The 18,594-nt window shown below is 34.8% G+C and overlaps 1 protein-coding gene across 2 annotated transcripts in view; it reads left to right on the top strand.

Annotated features, from left to right (window-relative positions):
• Window positions 1-18,594, top strand: part of mdy (diacylglycerol O-acyltransferase) — a 149,264-nt gene that overhangs the window by 121,397 nt on the left and 9,273 nt on the right. For both annotated transcript variants that reach the window (XM_029319160.2, XM_029319161.2), the window contains one exon: window positions 6,346-6,390. In XM_029319160.2, the coding sequence (XP_029174993.1) occupies window positions 6,346-6,390 (45 nt within the window). The remainder of the gene's footprint in view (window positions 1-6,345; window positions 6,391-18,594) is intronic.

Consider the following 18,594-nt stretch of genomic DNA (forward strand, 5'->3'; position numbering starts at 1 on the left):
TATAATTTTATTTAGATAACAGCAAACACCGTTGATTAATAATGATATTGAATTTGTAATTTGTGTAATAAGGATGTCTAGTCGAATCACGCGGTAAAATTTTCTGACTTTTTCAGATTAAAAATCTCAATTTTCCATGACCATTTTTTAACGAATATCTATGTTCACGAAGACATTAATCCATAACTCGAAAGTTAATAGAAATTTTGTTTTCGGTGAAATACAGATAAAATAAATTATAATACTCCAGAATGGAAGAAAACATTGTTTCAGCAAATATTATTTTTAAAGGATTTAAAGAAAATCTAGAAAAGTCACAAAATTTCATGACTTTTCCAGAAGTCCGAAAATTCCCTGACATTTCCAGGTTTTCCAAGTTTTCATGATCGCTAGACACCCTGATAGAACTTCTGTCAACGCTAGATGTCACTTTGATCGCTGCGATTTTCACTAACATCCACCGTTTTTACTTCGTTTGGATAAACTCTTGTCGATGGATCGATTCGCATCTGCTTCGCTCGTAAAAAGCTCCTTTAAAGAGAGTTACTGCGCGATGAAGGATCGGTGACTAAAGGATCGTGACGTCCTACATAATTTAAGTATCTATCTCTCGCGCCCTATTGTTAATCGATTCCAGGGATTCAATTCTAGGGTCGAATTCACCGGAATTTCAAGGACACTTTTCCCGGGCGGCGGAACAAAGTAATTCGCAAGATGCAAAGCCGTAAATCTTTTGGTGCTAATTGAAACGACAGGGCGAACGCGAAGAAAACGAGCGACGATGACGAGGGATTTGGTCGGGGGAACCGTTTCTCCTTGAAATGGCAAAAATCTTTTCCTTCTTTTTCTCCGTCCACGTTTATCTTTCGTTTCTCTTGTCTTTTCTCGCATTCCGTGTATATTCATCACGAATGCCATGAGTAGCGCTTATTTTCATTCCGCAAAAAGGACGAGAACTCGCTCGACTATATCACCGTCGAGTAAAGATGACAGGAGGAACGAGAAAGAGAAATGGAGGGGATGAAAAGAGAAATGTTGTGAGGAGAAATTTCTAAACTGGTATTAATGCATTGTCGCAACTTTGCACGCGGCTTTCAAATAATATTGGCATATTTTCTCCTATCGATATTTAATGCATGTCTCGCTACAACAAAAAGTTTAACTTACTAACATCCAGTTATTGACACACATAATTGCAATCTGCGCGTGCATTAAGTTATATTACTATTTATATTATATTCATAAATCTATAAAAATTTTTTTTTTCTTTTTATAACGTATAAGCAAGAACAAGATTTTTTCCAGGAGGTGCATGATTCAAAATTAGAATACTTATTTGAAATTTATATCTTTTGATAGGTTTTGTTTTATTTTTTTAATTAAATTTTTTTGCCATTTTGCTATTTTAATTTTTTTATCATTGAATGTGTAAGCAAATTCCAACTTTATTCAAAGAGAGAGCAAATGCTTAATTTTTTGCTGATTCCAGGAAAGGGGCAAATACCCTCTTTTGCCTCTACTTCCTTGTTGGACACGTGCTTCTGGTTCATATTAAATAAAAAACCAATGTTTCGATCGCGTCGGAAACAAGATAACCAAGATGAAGAGAGAGAAAGAGAGAGAGAGAGAGTGGAGAGGAATAGGAAGAAATGGTCCGAACCACATCTACGTGAGATGTTTCGGAGGCGATCCACCGAAGGAAAATCCACCCCGCTTTATTTTCAATCCTTGGAACACCCTTTACTTTCCCTTTTCTTTGTCTGCGCGTCTCGAGTACTGCTATTCATTCGCGAAGAATCTCTTCAGCTCCACCCGAGCACTCTGGCAGCTCTTCGGACGGAATGCAATCATTTAGAATGCCGTGATTTTGGTAGGAGTACAAATTCAACTGACTCGCTTCCTCTCTTCCGAAGCGATTAGACGAACGAGACCGCGAGACGTGATCGATATATATATATATATATAACACCGTGCGTGTTATTTTTTAAATATGTATTTTCCATCGAGAAATTATCTCTCGTTTGCAGTCTTATAGCACTTTTCTTTTTTCTTCATTGCCGCATTTCTTTTAAGAGGATTCTAAATGTCCTTAAGAAGTCTGTTGTTATTTCCCTGTTTTATCGACAAAATGTGAGGTTAGATAAACATTGTGCGTGTTGCTTTTTAAATATATATTTTTCATCGAGAAATTATCTCTCGCTTGCGTTCTTAAAAAGCACTTTTTTCATTGCCACGTTTCTTTTAAGGGGATTCTAAACGTCCTTAAGAAGTCTGTTATTTTCCTGTTTAATCGACAAAATGTGAAGTTAGATAAACTATAAATCTATTTATTCTAAGCATTTATAATTCCGTAATCAAGATATATAAGACTGTACAGATTGATAAATCTTTTTCTTGTACAAATTAAAGTAGGTATTAATATTAACTAAGGGCGAAGCGTTCTAATTTCAGGTAAAAAAACAATCCGTATAGCCATTGCAATAAATAAATTTAGAATTTAGCTAACCTCACATTTTGTCGATAAAACAGGGAAAAAACAACAGACTTCTCAAGGACGTTTAAAATCCTCTTTTAAGGAGCTTCTTTTAATTATTCGATTAAAACACGTAAGAATATAGCCACGTTTTATGGCAAATGCGGCCGCGTAAGCCGAGCTCGCCACTTGTCCCGACTTGTAATTATCAGACCGCGTAAAGTATCGCGGCCTCATTAAACCAGGTTGTAAAGTTGGCGCTAAGGAAACATGAAATTCTCGTTGGGACAACTTGTTGCTGTCGTAAAAAAATCATTTTCTCTCCGGGACGTAAGCGTTTGTTTACGATGCAAGTTCTTAAATTTTACCGCCACTCACTCTCTCTCTCTCTCTCTCTGGAATCGCGATCTCTTCTTTTTTTTTAAACCAGTAATTCGCCGCAATTAGTTTCCCGAGCTTCTCTACTTGCAAATGCGATAATCGAACGTATATTATATTACCATGAAGTGCGCAAATGGACAGAGTAGATGACGCGTTAATCATTTCATGTATTATATATTGACTTGCGCGTCATCGGAGATAATAGCATCTCTCTATTTCGCCTTTGTTGTTTTTCTATCCAATTTGTTGCAGCGATGACATAAACACGAATGATTCAATTAACATCATAATATTACCGCAGCGTGTGCGCTATAGAATATTAACTATAATTTCGGCTATATATGCGTCATGATAATTATAATTAAGCTGATCCATATATGTTATGTCGTATATGTTATCATTAAATTTGCTATTTGTTGGTAAATTGAGAAATGAAATTGGTTGTCTCGATATTTTTAATTCTAAATATTATTTTTACATATAACCATATTACTATTTATATATTGCTATATAATATTTATTGTTATTTTACTTTGCATATCTAATAAAAACGAGATTGCTTTTAAAAATAAATATAAAAAATATTTTAATTATAGTATTTTATCAAAATTATATCGCGGATTATTTTATTTATATTTAATATGTTTAATTAAATGCACGCAGTGGTGGTGAATGTACAAGTTGTGCATATGTTGAAATGCACGCATACACATAACACTTATTATATGAAGTATTACATTTCGAATGTCGAGACTCGTGATTTTCACTGATATTCAACGAAGATGTCATTTTTTAAAAGAGTTCGCGATTACTGGCGCGTGCATATACAGGGTGATTCTAAATAAATGCGACAAATTTTTAGGAGATAATAATTTTGTCGAAAATTAAGGTCTTTCTTATAAACATATACTTCTATATTCCCCCCTGAGGAATTAAACTCTTTCCATTTTTTCCAACATTTATTATAAATTTATTTTGTTTTCTTTTATTCTAAAATTCAACTTTTCGTGTTTCAAAATCTCTGTCATTTAGAATCTGCTGTACATGATTTTTTCTTGCAAATTATTTTACAAAAAAAAATAAGAAAAATGAAAAAGTTTCTAAAAGAATGAAGCTTTCTAATGCATATTTTTATATTATCACATTCCGGTTGATTAAAAAGTTCTAATAAAAAATTGAATTAAAGGATAATTATAATTTCATCTTCTTATAATAATATAAGAAGATTAAAAAATATTAATAAGTATCCTTTTTACTAATAGGAAATATCTACCATTTTTTAACTTGTCAAGATTTATCTGTTAAAATTTACAGAAAAAAATGTCGATTTTCTATTTTATAATATATGTAAATGGGGATGATAAAATCTAAAATTAACATATTTTTTGTTAATTTTTACATTAAAAATCTTAATTTTATACAAAATCTATTTTAAATTATTTAAAGTTTTGAATTTATCTTGTGTAAAATATTAACACAATATTTGTGTCTCCATTTAACATATCCATATTATGTTATTAACGCCAAAATTTCAGTGGACCGTTTGAGACATGTGATATCTGTTAAATTTAACAGAAATTGTTCAACTGTGTATAATACCTATATGAAAGACCCCCTTAATTTTTTATCTCCTAATTTTTTTTCGCATTTATTTAAAGTCACCCTGTATACACGATAACGACGTGTCGAAGTCGCGGCGAGGCTCCAGAGGTATATTTATTTGCAAACCCGTTGTACAAGCACGGATGGCTGTTACAGCCATTCGAAGGGACCTCTCGACAACCGCCACTTAAGCGGAACACCAGAGGGACGATTCTCTTCCCTCGTGTTCAATTAGCGCGCCAATGCACGAAATATCAATTTAATCGGCGGAGGAAAGGTTTCTCGTTCGAAATACATATGTACACATACATGCATACATCGAGTGCAAATCGGGAAAAGAACACCCTCGAATGTCTTCAGTGACGAAGCTATATCGTTGAATCGAATTAAGTAATTAAAAGTTAGTTTAATTTAATAATAATCCCTTGAATGCATTAACGGTGGTGCCTGAACCTTCGTTGAACTTCGCTGATTAATTCTGCCATTCGGATCCGAATGTTAAATTTAATTTTGTCTGACATTTTAGAAATTGTTTTGGGAAAATGTAGTTTATTTCAATTTGTATAATATGTCCTAACTTGTGTTGATATCAATATAATACTATTAAATTGGATTAAATAGACCGATTAAATTCATTATTCGCATATTAAAACATAGGTAAAATAGGTCATTATTTTATAAAATTGATTTTCTTTGAAATTATATTATTGCAGAATCGGGAACTATAAATTAATAAAAAATTATAGTATAAATGGTGTATATTTTTGATCTGATATTAACAATTCATGATATTCGAGTGTATAAAATATGTGCAAAGATCAAAAATAACAAATAAATTTTGCAGACAAAATTTAGATGATATGTATATTAGATAACGATTAGTACAATTACATTAAAAATATTTTTTCATTCACAGCCTCTGTACATTTAAGAAATATTTAACGATATATTAAAAATAGAAAATCTACTATACTTTGAAAGGTAAACCAGTTAAAAATTGAAATTCTTCTAAATGGAAACGCTGAGAAATAATTCAAAATAAGAGGATTAATTCTCTAGATATGATCACAGTTATTAGATATTTAATAATAATCGGATTAAACGATCGCGTTATCGATTTATCCCTCGCGATGATTAATAACTTTTCACGAATATTCAAAGATTCAGTATCCGTTTTATTAACATTTATCGCATCCATATTCTTGATCTATGAGCGATTATCTTTGAATTTCCGGAGAGAGTCGAGCTGTCAAAACAAAAAATTCCTCGCAAAACAATGTTTTACGAATCAAAAAAATAGAAACGATATATCATATAGACAACCGCATTTTTTCGACACGCGGATTAAATATTGCGGTTTGCTTTCTGGGATGCGTGACGTTAATCTAATTTCGCATGGACGTTCGCGCGAAAATAAACCTTCAATTGTATAGCCGGGCGTTGTACAGAAACGCGTATAAATATTGCGTCCTTTCAAAAGAATTGACGATTCATTGATTCGATTTTAACTGCAGCGCGCGGCGTTCAAAATTTCCATCGCACAATCACGCGATATTTTTTTCCCGAATTGCGCGAAATACGCGAAATATAATTCATCTCGCCCGCGAGAAGTGATCTTACTCTCGCGCACGGGGTTTCGTATTTACAATTTTAAATCCACTTACGAGAAAGTTACATTTTGTAGTTGCATTTCGTCTGCACCCTCACCTTTTAACATGTTCCGCTCTTCTTCTCACAACCCACCCTAGTCTCTAACTTGCATTTGTTTTGCGTTCAGCTTTAAAGCATATCCGCTTCATTCCTGCCCTTCTCCGTCTTTCTCTCTTAACGTTTCCCATGTATTTATCTTCTACATTAATAATCTCGTACCTCTCTCGTTTGCGTTGCAGAATATGGACGTAGCCAAGGCCTCCGAGCGTCTTCTCAAGTTAGCGGTGAGTATACACATATATCTATGTATTCACTTGTAAATTTATAAGTGTGTACCGGGTGTGTCCGAAATACACCGTAGGTCGACGATTTGTAACTTTTTATCGCGAAGAAAAACGAATATCCTATGGAGCGATCAATTCTTGATCAACCAATTTCAGAATATCGATCTTAAATAATCGGAATTTTTTTTATCGGTATAATTTTAATTTTGAAACAAATAATACCATTATAATATTGCATATTATTTCTTTAATCTAAATAACAATTAATATGAGGGTGTTGTGATTTATTCTTGATCAACCATGTTCGGGATATCAGTCTTAAAAAATCGGAATACGATAAAAAAATTGGGATTGTTTTATTAGTATGATATTAATTTTAAAACATAATGCGATTATTTTGCAGTTTTTTATTGCATATTATTTTCTAATATAAACAATCATTATTAATTTAAAACTAAATTGATAAAATTCTTAAAATAAAATTAACGAACAATTATCAAAGCAAAAAATTAGCATAACATTTTTTCATGTCATATAAAATAGAAATCTATATATACATATAATAATAAAATAAAGATCTAAAGTTAATTTTATATTTATATCAAATTTTAGTATGATCGATTATTGTTTTACAATATTGAATTTTATATAAAAAAATAGGGATGATTGATCACTGTCTATGAAACTCGAAAATATTAAGCATTTATTAATTAACATGGAAGCAATGGTTGCTCCATAAAATACTCAATATTATTAAACATTATTTTAGCGTAAAATCTTTCTTCTAGCTCGATTCTCTAAGCTCGTCGTCACGTTGATATGAAGACGATCCTTTATACTTTATTTGCGAAACTGCGTCGATAGATACTTGCAATTTTTCGCGCTAGAGATTTCCTCTTTTTTCCTACGGCACACACCTTTTACGAGGAAAAGTCTCGAGGCAATATTTGCGAATTCAATCTCTCTCTCTTTCCGCAATAGAGAACGCAGTTTTCGCCTGAACTTTGCCACGACTCTGCGAGTTCATTCGACAGCCAGAAAACGCCAGGGACAGAGAAAACTCATATCGAGCTACGCGTGTCGTCGATAAATGCTGTGCTTAATACAACGCGTTGTATAAATCCGTTCGTTACAAGCCAGCTTTCTTGCATACGAATATTCGACAAGAAAATAATCCGTGTAAGACAAAAAATTTTGTTCGGATACGTCTATTATTTAGGGATCTTTAAGGGGATGCTGACCATGTCTGTTTTACCGACTTTGAGTTTAGGAACTTTTCTTTTTATTGGCTATACATATTGAAAAATCCGTCTCCACAATTAAAGTACTGATAATAATGAACGGGCGCTGTAATTTCGTATAAAAAGCAATAAAAGTTTAAAAATTATAAATTTTTTATCGGCCTCTTGCATCAGCTCATAACAATGCTTATTTAATACAAAAGCTCTGCATTTTATTTGTGCATAAAATATGGCGCTCCCAATAAAGATGACATGAAAGAATAATACAGAAGTATTAAAAATGAGATTAAAAGTCTGTATTAAAAAATTCGTGCCTGAATTAATTATAAAAAGTGAACCTAACCTAACTTAAAGTCGGTAAAACAGAATTACGGCATAAGGATATAATAATAAAAAACAATATAATAATGACATTTTTAATATCCCGCGGATATTTTTACTCGTCAATTTATTCATCGACACTCTTTCTATCGGTCCTCGCATTTTTATGCGAAAGACTAGAGCGTGAGAGAGCCAGTTAACTTCAATATTCTCGGTTAGAACTCTTTGCTTTACGATAACTTGGATCTGTTGCATGTCGGAAAATAAACTAAGTTATCCACGGGAACATGAAATAGAAATGTTGTGTTTCTCTTCAAGAAAGAGCAAGTTTGAAAAAGATATATATATATATATATATATATATAAATGGGGGAGGGGATTCTGTAAGAGCTCCGGGCGCTCGCGGAAAGTACGCCGGAATCTATGAATTCCTGATTTAAGTTTCGTCGTGCATCGGCCGTATTCCTGTGTGACGCTTCCGGGTAAAATATGCACGCTCGACGATGGAAAAAGGTCGTTTGTCGCCAAGTCCGCAGGGAGATCGATACATACACAACGATATGTACCTACCTACGCGCCGAAGATGTTGTTTTGATACTTCCGATTCACCTGTTTTCCGTATCGCTAATAAAAACAGATATATTCGCTCTAGAGAGTGGAATATCGAGGATAAATCCTAAGTCTAAGAAAATACAATTTCCCCTTTCGTAATAATCGTATATATGCATTTATGAAATTTGCTTACACACTTTAAACGATAGCTCTTTCTCTCTCTGTTGAATTTATAAAGTCAATCTTTTCTCTCTCGTCCCCCCGGTCCGTCATTTTATAATATCGAAAGAAATTTCCATCGAGAGACTATCTGAAATTAGCTTGACATTATGGAAGATTAATTCCTCTCGCTATTCAAACGCAATCTCTGTTTCTCTTTTTTTTTTCCTTTCGTATTTTAAACTCCGATATCTGCAGTCGAGAGAATGTACGATTTTGTTTTAGAACATATACCTAGTCGGCGCATCGGGAACATACGTACCTAACGCGAATAAAAAAAAAAGAGAGAGAAAAAACAACAGGAAGAAAAAAATGAACCGATATGCGCAATGCAAAGGTTCGTTCATGCGAACGCTATAGCGCTCATCGTGTCCTTTTATTCGTGTTCTCCTTGCAGCGCCGACACGCTCCGCTACTCTTCGACGTTTCAGGACTCTCCGGGTCCGAGTTATTTCGCGTCCCCGTTGCTCGTTATTCTCTCGTTAGCTCTCTCGGATGCCTCTCGGATCGGAACTAGCCGGTCGTGTATAGTGTATAGTGTTTCGAATGCTGGGCGAAGTCCAGTGAACCGAATTCAATTATATGAATTCGTCCCAAAGCGACTGTCCTCGATGTACAGATAGAGAGAGAGAGAGAGAACGCTCGCGCGAAAACGGACGGTATAGATGTCCGATTATTCGCGATTAAAATGGCAGACCGGCGGTCGTGCATGGCCGAGTTTTGTTATGGAAGTTTCGTATTAATTGAGCCGGCTGTACTGTTAATTATTGATCCGCTCGATTCGTGTTCGCCGACTCTCTTTCCGTTGAGACACGCGCGGATTCAGGATAACTGCGACGTGAAACAAATATAAGCTTGCTTATGGAACATTTCAATATATGCAAGTTGATTGGACAGAAGGGGATGCTTTCCGACTCTGTCTGTTTTATAGACACATTATTTTTCTTTAATTACACTTCTCAAAATAATTAGGGAATTAAAAAATTGGCTAAAAATAGGCAAACTTAGATAGGTATAAGTTTGTTTTAAGAAATGAGAATTGAAATTCCAAAGAAAAGTTTTAAAGCTTGAAATCTCTAGTTTCGGAAGGCAGGTAGCTGGTTTTTCATTTTTTTCCATTTTGGTATTTTTACATATAGAAAACGACGAACTTAACAAAATGGAAAATTTTCTTCTCGTTTTGTAGATGTATCGCATGCACAATTTCAAAAAAATTTTTTGACTTTTTCGTGTTAAAGCCTGAAGTTTCCTCTGCAAAATCGTTTTTTGACATTTAAATTTCGATCTTTCTTTATCAAGTTATCGCAAATTAAAGAGAAAATGTCATTTTTACTTTGATTGTTCATAACTCCGTTAAACATTATCATATAGCAATTTTAAGAAAGAATTCTTAAAGTTGAATCTTTGCTTTATAGTATGATATAGTGGCTGAATCTTTTTTAACTCGTGAACTTTTTACAAGGTGAAAATAACAAAGAAATTCGCGAGTTGTCTCTTTTTTGTTTAAACTTTGAAAACAGTTACGTAAAGTGACTAAAAAAATTTTATCGACTGAAATTTTTGTGCTTCTTAGTATCCCAAACTTGGCAAAAAAATACAAACTTGCTGTAATAATTTTTTTATAGTGATACGTATGTCAAAAATGATCGGTGTATATTATATGTAAAAAAAACTTGATTTCCTTTGCTAAAAAAAAGTAAAATCGTGGCAGAACAATTTTTTCTCCACTTTCTAACATAATCTTTTAACTGCCTCGACATAAAATTTAGAAAATCTAGTTGCATGTCATTTCCAAAATTACTGCTGACGTCAGCTTCATCCAAAGCGCATTACGTGTACGATTGGATTTGTTTTTTGGGAACATGCAAAAAATGATGGTGACCTCCTTTTATATTTTCGCTGACGAAAAATCGTTTCCAAATAACTTTAGAAATCTCTTATAAATAGGACAGTCTGTATAATCTAATTGCGTTTGTTTAATCCAGCCTATTTAACTTAATCTCTATTCATCATTCATGAATATAAAAAATAGATGGACACGATATGAGAACTTAAGTACTAGATATCGAATATGATACTTGGAATAAATTTAAGCGCGAAGCGAAAAGAGATTCATTTCTGAAAACAGATTTCTCTTCAATCCCGGAACTCTTTTGAAACGGAGTAAAGCGATAAAATCGTCGGGCAATAAAAGCATCGGTGAGAAAAAAAAATCCTTTCGCTCTGGGAAAGAAAAAGAGATTTTTTTTCCCGCTAAAGCAAAGGTTGCTCATTCGCGAGACGGTAAATTGTTTGTTCTCGCGCGCGCGCGTGCATAGAAAAAATAATTGTTTACCAATTGTCATTCTCTCTCGATCTTTCGAGGTCTTCTTACTTTTTCGTTTGTACCGCAAATAGCCGTGAGGGATCACGTGGACTCTTCTCTGGAGGGTGACTCTGGTGTGACCGTCAAGGGTTAATTGCGGTTCTTATATACGAAGTCGGAACCAGCCTGGTTAGGAGGATGGCGGCGGCGTTCCGAAGAAACAGAACGGAACTGCAATGCTGGGACCGGACTTTAATCTCGTCGTAATGGGAAAACGCAATTTTCCCGCAGTCCAACGAGATCCTTCCTCTCTCTTTCTCGATCTCGCCTTTTACACCCTTCGCTCTTGCGTCAGTGCCTCATTCCGAAATCCCTTTGCCTTTGAAAATCATTCGAGGTGTACAAAACGACGATTATAACGACATCGTCGTGGTCGCTTTCACCTGTCGATTGGGTGCGCAAAGACTGCGATGGATACACGATCTAATTTTCGACGTGTAATTCCCGACGGTGCGGAAGATATTTGCGCGTCAGTAAACACCGAGATAATGGATGTTACATATGTTTAACGTATAGGACGATAGGGGACACGTAGTTGGATCACCAGAGGTTGATCGGTAGCTGGAGAGAGGTAAATATCTCTTTACATTATATTTTTCGATAGTGAGATATATACATGGAAGAGTCATCAAATATTCACCGGTCGATCGATATCTATATCTCCCCGGTACTGAGATTTTTTTTCTCTGCGCATAGTTTAGGAAAGTTCGATTATTCAACATTTGCATACTTATTCCTGAAATATAGCTTCGCTCTCTTTCTACTCGCGGGTCAATATACCTGGGCTCTTTCGATAAAGTTAAAAGATTCAATCCGCTCCGTATTTACATTCTCTATCCCAACCATTATTACCGGGTTATCTCTTTCATATATTAATGCCCTAAGAGACCTAGCAAGTGTAGTCTCCAATAGACAGGTATAGCGTCGAGCGCTTTTAAGTTAGGAAGAAAGAAGTTAGGATGGCAGTTGAAGAAGAAGATGAGGAAGGATTACACGCACACACACACATACAAGCACACGACTGATCGAGAGGAAAATGGAAAATATCGATTACCAAGTTAATGCGATGCACGCGGTTAGGCAAGACGACTTATATATTCTCGTAAGCATTTTTTTCTCCCAACGACTATTAATGATACGGTCGATTTATATCGCGTATCGATACGCGTATGTAGCAAAATCCTGCGCCGCGCCTTGTAATTCGATATTCTTGCATTATCGATGAAAATCGACTACCGGATATGGTACACGTAAGCCAAGCACGCATTAATGTTATGCAGCCGGTGATGGGATCAAGCACGAATCGAACGATATTGCTGGTTTCTTGGGCTCAAACATCGATGTTTGAGCTGCGCATCAATATGAATGAACGCTTTCCTGTTCGCGCAATTCGCGCACGTCGTTTTGTAGACTCTTTGCTGATCTAAATATTAGATCTTCCGCGTATCGATGTATAATCTGTATACGACTTGGCGAAAAAAAGTCAATTTCTGATTTCGAGTTTCTTTAAGATGGAAAAGAGCTGTATTACAGCGACGGAGTATATACAGGATGTCCGGTAACTAACGGACCAATGATTAAGGGCGGATTCTTTGGCCAATTTGGAGACGATTTTTCCTCTCCTTTTCGGGTTTTTTGAAAATTAAACGTTTTGAAGTTAAAAGTCTAACATAATTACATTCTTCAGTAAATTTCTGGTAGAGTTTACTATAATAAAATTTTAATTTGAGGCTTAGTTATAAAGATACATAATGACAAATATTGGAAAGTTGTAAAAAATAATGACCTTTTTCGACATTTTCGCTGAGGAAAAATCATTCCCAAATTGACCAAAGAATCCATTTGTAATTGTTGGTCCGTTAGTTACCGGACACCCTGTATATATAAATACATTTGCATTATGAAAATATTTTTATAGAAATTTCTAGATTCTCCGAATCCAGAGAGGAAACATATATACAGGGTGTTTCAGAACTGACGGTAAAGTTTTTAATGTCCGATTTCTGGTATCATTTGGAGACGATTTTTCCTTAGTGAAAATGTTGAGGGAGGCATCATTTTTAGCATGTTCCTAATTTTTACTATTATATATTTTTATAACTAAGCCTTATATTAAAACTCTATTAACTGAAGAATGTAGTTCTGTTAATATTTTATTTCCAAAAGGCTTAGTTTCCAAATAAGTCTTTATTTTCAACTACTTATAATTCGAAAATTATTGGTGTCTCGACATTTTCGCTGAGGAAAAATCGTCTCCGAATGATACCAGGAATCTGCCATTAAAAACTTTTCTGCTAGTTCTGAAACAGCATGTATATACCAACCTGTAAGGCAGGGATACGCAACTGGCGGCCCGCGGGCCGGATCCGGCCCGCGAGGTTTTCCAATCCGGCCCGCGACGTCCAAACTTGACTCACAGAAAAAATAAATTAAATTTTTTGCACATAACGCCAAATTGGTTTTTTATGCGATATAGCGACCGGAATCACGAGATCCCAAACACACAACAGCAGCTTTTGACAATGGAATATCTAATTACAGGCCTGACAGCGTGGCCGTCCACGAAGCACGCGAAGAGGAGAATATGCCACCTCTCCGCGCTATCTCTTCTCGTCTCTCCTCTTTGGCTTTATCCCCACTCCAATCTACACTCTTACACAGTCACATGTCTCAAGATGGTACGCCTCGTGCGTATGGAAGCGTTAGCGGGGAAACTCGCGCGGTCAGACCTGTTAGACTCTAATATCGAAGCCACTCGCTTTACTCGATTAAGAGACATTTGCTTCTTGGCATTTATCGTTTGTCGGTTCGGTGGAACAGAAAATCGACTCTTTTTTGTTTGTTCTTTTCTGCTAGCCGAAAGCCGAGCGCATACGGACGCGTGATAAGCAATTCTCGGTTGTATGATTGCTTGAGACGTCGCAATATCGCATTACTAATCTTTAATTTAGTTGCGGATTTTGTTTTTTGTTGTCTTGTTCACGATGTCTGAGTCAAAGCGTCGAAAAATCGATTTCGAAAATAGAATATTTAATGAAAAATGGACTGAAGAATTTTTCTTTGTTCTTCCACTCCATAAAAATGCGAAACCAACATGTTTAATTTGCCACGAAACAGTTGCTGTGTGCAAAGTAGCAAATATAAGTCGCCATTATGAAACAAAGCATTTGAAAAGATATAACATAGATTTTCCAAAGGGTTCTTCACTTAGAATTGAAAAAGTTAATGTCCTTCGTTCATCATTTGAACGCTCTCAAATGGTAATGAAACGTTCGATGTCCGAACAGGAAAAATGCACTGAAGCATCTTTACGTGTTGCATGGATTTTGGCCAAACATATGGTGCCATTTTCATATTCCGAGATAGTCAAAGAATGTTTGATGCAAGTCTCAAATGCGGTTTTCGATAATAAGAAAGAAATTGCAGAAATGTTTAGCAAAATTCCACTATCTCGTGATTCCGCGATTCGTAAGACCGAAATTTGTGCAAAATCAGTTCGTGAAAGTATATTAGCAGATCTTACTAAAACACAGTTTTTCTCGCTTGCGATTGACGAATCTACAGATATATCTGATGTAGCACAAATGGCTGTGTTTATTCGTTATGTTCTGAATAATAATTATAAAGAAGAACTCTTGACATTGTTGCCATTGCATGATCGCACAACTGGTCAAATATTGTTTGAACGTTTCCAAGAATTTATGAACAATAATGGCCTCTCATATAAAAACATTCTTTCTATAGTCACTGATGGTGCACCAGCAATGGTAGGAAAAGCAAATGGTTTTGTAACACTTTTGAAGCAAATTAATTCTAAAATTATTTCATTACATTGCATAATTCACCAAGCAGTTCTTTGTGCAAAGCTTTCGGGTGATTTCAAAAATGTCATGAATACAATTATGAAAATTGTCAATTATTTGAGATCTCACTCAGCATTACAACATCGCTTACTCCGAGCATTTCTTGAAGAATGCGATTCTGAATACATTGATCTTCTTCTGTATAACGATGTTCGCTGGTTGAGCAAGGGAAATGTACTCAAAAGATTTATAATTTTGCTTAATGAAATTTCGGATTTTCTTAAAAGTAGAAATACAAAAACAGCTACCGAATATTTTGAGTTTCTTTGTAATTCAAATAATGTTACTACACTATGCTTTTTGGGTGACATGTTCTCACATATCAATGACCTGAATCTGGCTTTGCAAGGAAAAGGAAAACTGATTTGTGATATGTGGGAAAAGATTAAAGCTTTCCAAAGAAAATTAAAATTGTTTGAGAATGATTTGAATTCTAAAGAGCTGATTTATTTTCCTTTATTAAAAGCACATTTTAAAAGCAATGTTAAAGAAATTCCACAGTTTGAGGAATACGAGAGTTTTCTAAAAAAATTGCAACTTGAATTTACTTCCCGATTTACTGATTTTGATCAAATTGGCGACTTATTAGCAGCAATACAAATCCCATTCAGTCTTGAGACAAATGGTAATTGGATTAATATAGCAGTGCAACTGTTCACTCTTGAAAAGGCTAAATTGCAATTGGAAATTATTGAATTTCAAGAGAGTACTGTGCTGCGAGAGAAATTTACCACAACAGATATAGCAAAATTTTGGATAGACACACTCCCTGAACAATCTTTTCCAAATCTGAAAAAAATGGGTACTATGCTATGTACAATGTTTGGATCTACATATGTTTGTGAAGCAGCATTTTCTAAAATGAACATAATAAAAAATAAATATCGAAATCGAATGACTGAGGACCATTTGCGCGACTGCATGCTAGTAGCCAATACCACTTATGAACCAAGTTTCAAGAAACTAGCACAAGATAGGAAAGCAAATTTTTCACATTAAAAATGCCTTTTATGACAATTAAAAAGTGAAGTAATTGCCTTGTCACGAAGTTAGAATTTCGATCTTGGCGATATTAATATAAAACAAATAACAAAAAATATATAAAAACAAAATAAAAACATAAGAAAACAAGAAACAAATAAAAACACAAAAAGTAAAAAAACAAAAATATAAAAATATAACATAACAATAAAAAAACATATTAAATATAATAAAATATAAAACCAATAAAAATACAAAAACAAAAGCCCTAACCCTAACCCCTAACCATAAATACACCCCCCTCTTTTACCCCTCCCCCCCAAAGGGATTCGACGTTGCCTCACCTCCACGTGGTGATTCCTGGGTGATGCAAAGAAGGCAAACATATTTTAGCTATTGCGGCCCGCAGTATAATATCAAATTTTACATTTGGCCCGCCAAAAAATTTAGTTGCGTATTCCTGCTGTAAGGTATCATGAGGGAATTGAAAAGTTACTGATGCCAATGTCCAAAGCACCTGATCAATGTTAGAACGCCATCGATATTGGTGTATAAAGTGTATTCATTTTGTTATCTAGGCATGCTTTGACGCTAGTAGCAAACTGATGACTTTTTTATTTTATGATAGAACATGATTCTTAGAATTCTTGTTTTTTTATATTTATTCTTTCCTAAAGATTTCTTTTTGCCTTAGATATAAAAATGATGTACCTATATAGGCTGTTGTTTCAATATCAGTGTTATTTGGTATCTAGGAGATGCTAAATATTTCGACTGCACTACAGTCTTTTTCAATACATAAAAATCAAATATTAAAATACAAAATTAAATATTAAAATACAAAGTTAGTTAAATATTAAAATACAAAATTAAACGATTCTTCGCTGATGACCAATGGATGATTAAGACGATTGGTCTGAGATTCCAAGTTTTGCGACATTTAATCATGCTGTGGATATTTTACGCGAATTAAATTAATATCAGAGAAAATTAAAAAATCTTTCAACTTACATTATCGTTTTAATAAGTTCTTCTTCTCGACATTTCAAGTGTGTGTTGCGAAGTCTAAATAACAAACTGCTGATGCTAAATATCTTTCAGAAGGTATACAGATACTTCCAGAGCACAATGGCCTAGTTGTTATCTTAGACAGCTCTGATGATGAGTCGTCAAACGAATAAATGACATTATTAAGTCAGAACTTCCGACGAGGGTTTAAAAGATCCAAAACTAATTTTTTTAATATTACCATTAATATCTACAAAATTATACACGTTAATAATTGAGCCCAAAATGAGTGATTTCTTTTGAATTTTCCCAAAAAGCTTACGAATCCAAAACAATCGATACATATATATATATACAAAGATTTGAACTATAAATAAAAGTTACCAGTAGCAAGAGATGAAGCTGGCAAAATTCGACAACATATAAAATATAGACAAGAATCTGAAGAATTGGATCATCTCTCGAGATCAATATTTTTCCGCCTTCAAAGCTTCTTACTTACTATCGGCGAAATGCCATACACATACATATTCCGTTTGATCGGCCAAGATTTTACATTTCCAGTATAACTCCCTGAAGAGAGGAAGTTCTCTTTTAGATAGCCTCTGGCCGAAGAGACAGCTTAAAGTTTACCGATTTTCCCTTTGTGGTATCGTCGACGTGTCTCAAACGATTCACTGGCTTCTAGGGGATCTGCCTCTTCCTCTATTTCCTTCCCTCGTCATTTCCTTCGTTCTTTCGTAAATTCCAATTCCGTCTCTGTCTTTCCTTTTTCTCCTACAGTAGCATCCCCAAGTAAACGAAATTAAAACGCCGAGGTAAGTTTTCCCGGACTATGCCGGAAGAGGCTGCTATAGGAAACGGGAGGAAGTGCTGAAGGGCCCTCTGTTCTTTTTTCGTGAAAGTGCGGATGCCTTGCGGCGCAAGAGACTTGACCTTTGTGCTTGGCAACATTATTAAGTCTTTTGCCTCGTGTGAGAGAGAAAGAAAGCTCTGTAGAAGAACACGTGGATGATGCTCGTGCGGTCCCCGAAATGGCATCCGAAACGAAACTACTTCGAAATTCTTTCCCATGAAAGTTGAGAGAAATTTTCCCGAAGTATTCGTCTGTGACGTTAGATCGAGCCCATATTTTTACTTTTTTTTTCTCCTCGGTCGCTCTCGTCCCTTTGACGCAAAAGCATTTATTTTGGTTGTCGTTTCGCCACGAGGCACGTCGCGATATAGAAGAAAATAATCAATCTTAATCTTGAGGTAAAAGATAAAAGAAGTGACATAATATGGCGGTATATATAAGATACTATATCTTTTCTTTCGCAATGACATTAAGAGAGGGAGGATTATTAAGGAAATTGATAAAAACTTTTAGAGCCGCGTCATATTATGTATAATAATATATATAAGTACGCGATAAATGATCAAAGACTCGGTTTAAGTTACTTACTTCCATTAAGGCATAATTAAAGGAATAGACGATATACTTTATAAGTTCATAGTGTTGCCTCATTTTCATCTGCAGGTGCGTAAATAATACCGCAATACATCTTTCTTTCTCTTTGCACGTCGATCATGCTCAATTCAGTTAATTTTTTCCGACGTCATCTCCGAGCTATTACATTTTGTTCAGTCTATTAAAAAATATTACATATAATGA

The sequence above is a fragment of the Nylanderia fulva genome, unplaced genomic scaffold (assembly GCF_048542155.1).
Source record: "Nylanderia fulva isolate GAGA-0341 unplaced genomic scaffold, ASM4854215v1 Scaffold12, whole genome shotgun sequence".
In the NCBI taxonomy this organism is placed as follows: Eukaryota; Metazoa; Arthropoda; class Insecta; order Hymenoptera; family Formicidae; genus Nylanderia; species Nylanderia fulva.